Source organism: Atta colombica, unplaced genomic scaffold, assembly GCF_001594045.1.
Source record: "Atta colombica isolate Treedump-2 unplaced genomic scaffold, Acol1.0 scaffold160, whole genome shotgun sequence".
NCBI lineage: Eukaryota > Metazoa > Arthropoda > Insecta > Hymenoptera > Formicidae > Atta > Atta colombica.
Window position 1 is genome coordinate 282,305 of NW_017259251.1, and position 7,837 is coordinate 290,141.

The window sequence follows — 7,837 nt, forward strand, 5'->3', positions numbered from 1 at the left end:
AAAAAATATAGTTAATTTTAATAAATATTTAGTTCAATACTGACAACTAAACATTTATTTAATATTAATTTATTAAGTAAGTTAATAAATTAATTTAGTAAGTAAATATTTGTTCGATAAAAAAAAATGATTGTTAAATCAAATTAACATTTCTTGTATCAAATAAATATATCTTTATATTTAATAAATATTTAGTTGGCAGTATTCAACTAAATATTTATTAAAATTGACTATATTTTTTTTCAGTGTAGAAAAAAATAGAAGAGTTAGCTGAACCGCGCGGAGATTAAAATTAAACTACATTAGTAGAAATGGGTATTAATGTCGTGCGTTTAAGTTCAATAAACGAAAGGCAACTTTATATAACTTTATATAAGCCATACGAATTGCAGCGTCAATGTCGCATCCTTTTACTTTTCCGTCCTTTTATTTTCAATGGAGCATATTTCTCAAATCTTTTTCTCATATCGACTTTCCTCCTTTAAGACTTACATTACTCACTCTAACTTAAGTTCCCCGAACGAATTAGCGCTTAAATTGCTCCAGAAAGCGACTAAATGTTTAGCGACCTAATCCCGACGAATCTATCTCAGCCATGCAATTGAATCACCGAGAATATGAATGGTGGGAGAGATCTTGTGTTATTTATCTCATGATCGATCCGTTTGCCGGATCTTTCGTGATCTTAGACCGCCAAATTCTTCTTTCATGGATTTTCCTCAACAGATGTTACGTTTCGATTTTCAACAAGTTTTAAATCGTGTGTTACGGAAGCCTCGGTGCCGGTATGTATATCTCTCCGATATACATACATATATGCGAGTTCATATACATATTCTCGGGTAGCATTCCGAGGATTTGAAGCTAAATCGTCCGCTTACAGACGCAGGAAGTAGAAGGAGAGGGAAACGTAGCCGTTAGCAAAGAGCGGCGCCCACTCGATGCTCGAACCTGTTGCTGCTGTCGTTGCTGTAAACACCTACGTGTCGACGGTATACACGCGTGTGCGTCGTGCATGCGTGCGTGCGTGCGTGCGTGCATACGTGTCCCCTGTGGGGCACAGTGCGTAGGTATACACGTGCGGACAGGCGCGACACCCAAGTACAACGTATCGTAGATACGTACGTTCGCACGTGGGCTGAGAGTACGTGCGCAAGAACAACACGGTGGGGATGACGATGATGTCGTCGAGGAGAGAAAACTGCTCCTTGCATATCGGACGAGAATCACGCGGTACCATAAAATCGCTCTTGAAAAACAAACTTCCCTTTTTATTATATTCTCATCTCCCCCTCCCCCCCCCTTTTCTCTCTCTCCCTCTCTCTCAATTGTTAACAAGTAGTCGTAGATTAGTACAACAATCATATGCCTACTACCTGTGCTCCTCTAACAATAAACATAGAAATGAAAAGAGCAGAAAAATACAATTGAAGACATATCCGGTGTAGCCGAAAATGCCATTTTCAACACAATTGAAGAATAGGGTTTTTCTTAAGAAGATTTATGCCAAGAAGAATATCCGTTTCTTCATAAAATTTCTTTGAATATTTCATTTTTCGAAAAAACGTGTTAAAGAAAAATTTAATACAAGTGGGATTTGTTAATTTTTCATATTACTGATTTAAGTAAATAATTCAATCAAAGAGAGTAATCCTTTTCCGTAGTAGATCGCTCCATTCATGATCTACACGTGTGCTTATTACGATTATCTCTTTGGACAATTAGTAGATACGCATCGAGTAGAACGATTAATTATCCTGAGATATATATGGAGCAGTCAGTGCCATTATGCTTTCGATCGCACGGCAAGATTTCCAGGCTTAGAGACATCCGGTACGACTATATGGAACGATGAGCGAGAGATCTTTCTTTTTACTAACGCCATCCATCCATCCATCCATCCATCCATCCATCCATCCATCCATCCATCCGACCAGATTCCCTGCGTCGTTGTGCGTCTCTTGCCTCTCTTTTCTTCTTTTCTCTCTTTCTCTTTTTTTTTGTTCCACATCTCGTTTCTCGTCTCGCGCGGCCCTTCTCCTCCGATGTCGCTGATGCCTAGCGGCTCCTCCTCCTCTTCTTCCTCCTCTTCCGCCTCTTCCTCCTTCTCCTTCTCCTCCTCCTCCTCCTTCTCCTTCTTTGCCTTCGTATAGTATGTCCATCCCAAGTGCCAGGTGTCATTTTCATTGCGGCCGTGCGAGAAGCGAGAGACGCGTGAGAACTTCCGGATGGTTTACGGCGCCCTTCCGGTCCTTCTATTATCCCATTTTAGTTTACCACCGTTCTCCGTGTGTGTACGCGTGTGTACGTGCGTGAATCCCGCTGCTCGCTGCTGCTATATCAGCTTCAAAAACTTCCTTCACCTTTCGTTCCGCTTCACCTTTTCTTTCGCTCGTAGAGAGCCGACGGAAGTGGGATAAAGAGATGCGTAGGGAAGGCCGCGCGGGAAGGATAATGCGGACAAATACGATTAACAATCGGAAGCGTTTGAAATCGGGATATAATGCCGTGAGATGGATGAGCGCAATTTAAAAACATCCTTGACGGATGTCAGTCTTCAGTAATTGTAAATTATTTATGTGTATATACTGCGCATATCACTAAATAAATTTTTTGTTTAATTGGATGAATAATGGTATTAAATCATAAATTTATATTATGTGTATATAGTAATATACAAATTTATGAAAAACATCAATTATGTAAGATAAGGTGATACTATTCTAAAAAATAAAGTTTGAATCCAATTTTCCAAGTACACACGGAGAGAATTTTTTTTTAATTTATCCTGAAAATATGGTAGTTGTGATACAATAGAATATTTTAAAGATTTTTACACATGCACTTCGGTAAAATTAATCAAACTTATTTTATACTTTATTGTAGTTTTATTAATGAATGAGAGATTTATATTAAAATTCTTCGAAATATTAATCCCATAGCTATCTAAGAAAAAATTCTCTTCGTGTATGATAACCGTCTCATTGTGTGGAGAATTCTGAAAGATATTAAAAGGAAAAAATCAAACTTGAAAATTCAATTCAAACCTCATTTCGTTCAGATTTATATTCATTTTACTCTATATAGAAAGTCAGTTTTGTCTTAAAAATTTTTTTAAATTATCTTAAAAATACTTTTTATAATTTGTTAGCTAAAGAATTTTTCTGTAAATTTTTAAATAATTAATAATTCAATTTGTTAGCTATGTTGCGGGAACTCCAAGCAATATCGTAAGCAAATAAAAGATTATTCGGAAGCTGGTAGGCAAGAATTTTAGACATATAAATGCGAACGGATGTCTAAAGGAATGGAATGAAAAAGAGGATTTTCCTTATAAAAAGCTATTCGTTCGATCCATTGTGCCGTGACGAATGATCGTAGTAAGTAGTATAATAGTAATGGTAGTAGTAGTAATAGTAGAAACTACATCTGAGGGAGCGACAAAAAGACAAACGAGATGAACGGATGGTCATAGCAAAAAGTCGAATGCTCACAGTCGGCGGTAAAACGGCGGAAGACCATTTCCTCGAATGTTTCTTCGCTGAATGGCTACGTTGCTTCAACTACTTCGACTCACGCACTATCGAGGTGCACCTCGATAAATGCGTATCGCGTTAACAGAAATCACGAGCGTGATCGCTCGAAGACCGTTTTTTAAATCGTTTTTGTACTCGTAAATCCATAACGTAATACAAGATCGGAAAGAAGGGAAGTAGATTAATTTCTGCTTCAGCAAACGACGAAATTTGATATTACAAATTCACTCGTGACGAGCAAAGAGTTTCGTTAGTTATAAAAACTGTTAAAAAAAGACAGAATATGAGATATAAGAAGAGCAAGATTGTGAAGTAATTGAAAATTTAGTGCAAAAAACCTAAACGATATTCTCAGCAGATATTTCGAGATTATGATCGCCTTACGGTAGTACGGCATCGCCGATGACGATAGGCCGGACAGGACGTACGCGATTGCCTCAATGAATGGACTGGCAACATCTAAATAGTCCAGTTATAGCAGACTTTGTATTGCCGGCAGAAAGAGCGGATATACTTCAGTTACGAATCTTGTGCGCAATCGTCCCGTTTATTTCATTAAGCACCATAGTCCCATAACGCAACACGACACACGTTCAGACGTTTATTATTACGCAACGGTACAATCGCCGTGCGATCATAATCGTCCTACTAATAATTCCGTTATCATACCGGAGAAATAAACAGGTCTCCAGATGTTTATTTATTAATAACGTCGAGATTTTCTGTGCAATATCGGTCAGCTGCTCGATTCAATTGCAATTTGATTCGGTGTATTTGCGCTCGTGTTCACCATCGACACGAAATAAACAAAGTGATAAAATCGCCATTCCGGAAGGGATCGGAGAGACAATTGAATTTCTGCGAAAGAAAGGCGAACGAGTGTCAATCGCTTTATTAATGACGCGGGTGCTTGTTTGCGCAGAACAGCGAGAAGGAGTTACCGGAGTGTGCAGACCGTAGCGAGGTATGTAGCAAGGTGGATTTATATGGTGCACCATGGGTCGAGAGACAATGTCGTTGCCCGAATGGCCGTGCCTGCCCCAGCAGTCTTCATGGAGACGACGGACATACGATCGTCGATAAAACGCGCCGCTATAAGCTCTGCGAGCCCGTGAAACGACTTCCCATCTGTCATTACTTCAAGTTAGTTAGATCACGACACGCATTCTCCGCGATTCCCGCTCGAATTCAATCCATTCCACGTTGCATTCTTGGATCTTACAATTAGCTTCGTTCACGTTAAACTCTATTACTGTATAAAAGTCGGATGAAATTGTTCTAATCTCTAAATTCTTCGAAGTGGAATCTTACTCTAAAGATTGAAAATTGAGCCAGTCTTTTTCAAACACACACACACACACACACACACACACACACACACACACACACACACACACACACACACACACACACACCCACACACACACACACACACACACACACACACACACACACACACACACACACACACACACACACACACACACACAATCGGTTCTTATATTTAAATCATCTTAAGTATAATCTTAAGATGTCATGAATCAATCAGACTATATTAGTAAAAGATATTACTTAAGATAGTCTTAAATTAAGAACAGACTATGAATATCACCTTGTGAATGAGATTTCACTTCTTAAAATGCAATTCACTGTAAAAGTTTTAGAGAGTATAATTTTTCTGTAAATTTTTCTGAATAAATGTTTCTTCTCAAAACGCGTTAAACCGTGTAAAAAGAAAATCGCTGTTGAATCCGATTACTCATTCACGGAATAGATAATGGTACTAAATTGTAAGTTCGCATTCAGATATCCTAACTTTTTACCACAGAGACATTACGTGGACATTGGCACCCGGAGGTGGCCCAGCGAATGCAACAGTGCAACGTGTCTATTGTCGATGTCGGCCAAATAGCGTGCCATACTTAGTGCGTAGACAACCTCACAAATCGCTGAATGGAAATCATGGCTTCGTCTACGCCTTCGCCTGTTCTCCGCAAAGCGTAAGTCAATGATGTAGAAATAAAGAAAAACACGGGACTTTATCTCAAAATTTTCAAAGAGCTTCATTAAAATCGATATATATTTATCGGTATCCCTATATTTTACCGCGCACTTGAACTGCAAGGAGAAAAATGTAAAGTAATATGTGCTACACTGAAAAAAAATATAGTCAATTTCAATTTAGTTGAATACTGCCAACTATTAATATTTATTAAATATAAAGATATATTTATTTGATACAAGAAATGTTGATTTGATTTAACATCTTTTTTTACTGTAAATATTTGTTCAGTAAAAAAAATGTTACTGTAAGTAAATGTTAGTTGGCAGTATTGAACTAAATATTTATTAAAATTAACTATATTTTTTCTCAGTGTAGGATTCCAGTAAACTTTATGGAATTGATAAGTCGATTTATATAAGAACAGGCGCCCATTTATGTAAAATTTACTTTAATTTTTGTCAAAAAATAAAATAATAAATCATCAAATAAATAATCAATCATCGTATAGCCATGAAAAGTTTTCACATTTTGTAAAGTAAATTTTGCTATTGCAATTTGTGACTATTTTTTACTCTATAAATTGCTATACAATTCAATAATAAAATTTACTTTATTAACGAGTATTTTTTGCTTTGGCAAAATTTATTGCGCAGTAAAAAAATACAAGTGTATGAAATCTTGAAAATTGTCGTGCTTCTATTCTTGTAGTAAAGAAAAGTAGTCTCATTTACTTTACGTAAGTAATCATTTGAATGGATTGACTACAATCGTAATATACGTTTTATTTCGCTCCGGTATTTTTTATTTTCAGGCAAGTAAAAAATTGTCACAAGTCCGTAAAAATAGCAAGAATACTTTTATTAGACTTGTAAGATTATTCATTTTTCTCCGTGAAAGATAGAAGCATTGAAAGCGCTTAGATCAAACGCAGTCCAAGTCCCGAAACACAATAGATGTAGTAAGCCTTAAAGAATTAATCACAGTCGAATGTGAGAAGAATACTCGACTTTGATTGGTCAATTTCTTAAGGCTTAAGGCTTACACCTTATTATTATATCTATTATGTTTCGGTATTAAGATTTCCTCCTTTCGTGGCGCAATGCTGACAAAAAGTCTTCGCGCGCAATTAATTTGCTGTTTATCTTGCAGAAAATACGATGTCAGCATAAGGAGCCCTGCCGCCTGTTCACCGTTCGCAAAAGACGCAACTCGCAGCTCGAGGAGGTGAACGCCTCGCCTCTCTGTCAGTGTCCTCGTGGACACCGATGCCCGCGAAGGCACACGGATCCCGGTTCTACACCGGCACGATCTTACGCCGGTGTTCTGGAGATCAAGACTTATAGCGGCTACTGCGTGCCGTATCATGGCTACGAAAAAATGACCTACGGCATTTGAGAGAGGCCACTAGAAACGACCTCTCACTGCAGCGACGGATTCAGGATGTCTGCCAAACAAAAATCCAAGATTCAATGAACTACTATATACCTTTATCAAACATGTCCCCATAAAAAGAAAGACGATTAGTTCTCATACCACAGTGGGTTAGGTCTATCTTTTCAAGCGCACAACAATTGGCCATTTGGTACCTGCCGATTGTCGAAACGTTGCCATAAAATCCCAGAGGCGGCTTCCAATTCCCGATCGTAGTGACGAGCACGTTCGGATGATCTTTCGAGGAGAGCTCATCCGAACGTTCTCCCTTTAATAATTCTTTTCCTCTTTTTCTTTCCTTATTTCTTTTCGAAAGAAACGTGGTACTCGACGCTCTTGATCCGCTCCGTAGACAGGAAGTGTCGCGTAGGAATCACGAACAACGGGAAATTAACATACGTGTCGATCGGTCGGCTGTACCAGCCATGTGATGCCGTGCCATGTACAATCCTCAGCGGCGTTGGCGAATGTTAAGTGTAAAAAGTAATGTACAGAAGAATATATAGAGATAAGAGAATCATGCCCGCCTACAGTTTTGTACAGTACGTTTCGAAACGATCGTCTCGTATTCCCGTAATGTAACACGGGCCTCAGTTATCATGCCCCTCGATCGTAGCAACGGTGAGTCTTTTCTTTCTTAGTGCTACCGTTTTTTTATGCCGCTTTCGCTAGAATATTGCAGACGTTGCAGCTCATCACAATCGTTTTAAATTTGTATATATTCATCTCTGGTCTTCCGAAAGTGTCTCATTCGGGGAGTATATTGTATATGATAGCATCGCAAAACTATTTGGAAGAGACTCTCTCGATGTTATTTGTTACTTTTACTTTAACTTAATAAAAAATATATATAAATATATATATA

The 7,837-nt window shown here is 38.1% G+C and overlaps 2 protein-coding genes across 2 annotated transcripts in view; one reads left to right on the forward strand and one right to left on the reverse strand.

The window, feature by feature from the left end:
• The window catches only part of LOC108685839 (protein giant-lens), an 8,241-nt gene extending 1,020 nt beyond the window's left edge, over positions 1-7,221 (forward strand). The window contains exons 2-4 of the mRNA XM_018190823.1: positions 4,459-4,679; positions 5,365-5,536; positions 6,691-7,221. Of these exons, the coding sequence (XP_018046312.1) occupies positions 4,459-4,679; positions 5,365-5,536; positions 6,691-6,936 (639 nt within the window). The 3' untranslated portion in view covers positions 6,937-7,221. The remainder of the gene's footprint in view (positions 1-4,458; positions 4,680-5,364; positions 5,537-6,690) is intronic.
• The window catches only part of LOC108685837 (elongation factor-like GTPase 1), a 42,587-nt gene that overhangs the window by 3,431 nt on the left and 31,319 nt on the right, over positions 1-7,837 (reverse strand). The gene's annotated exons all lie outside the window — the stretch shown is intronic.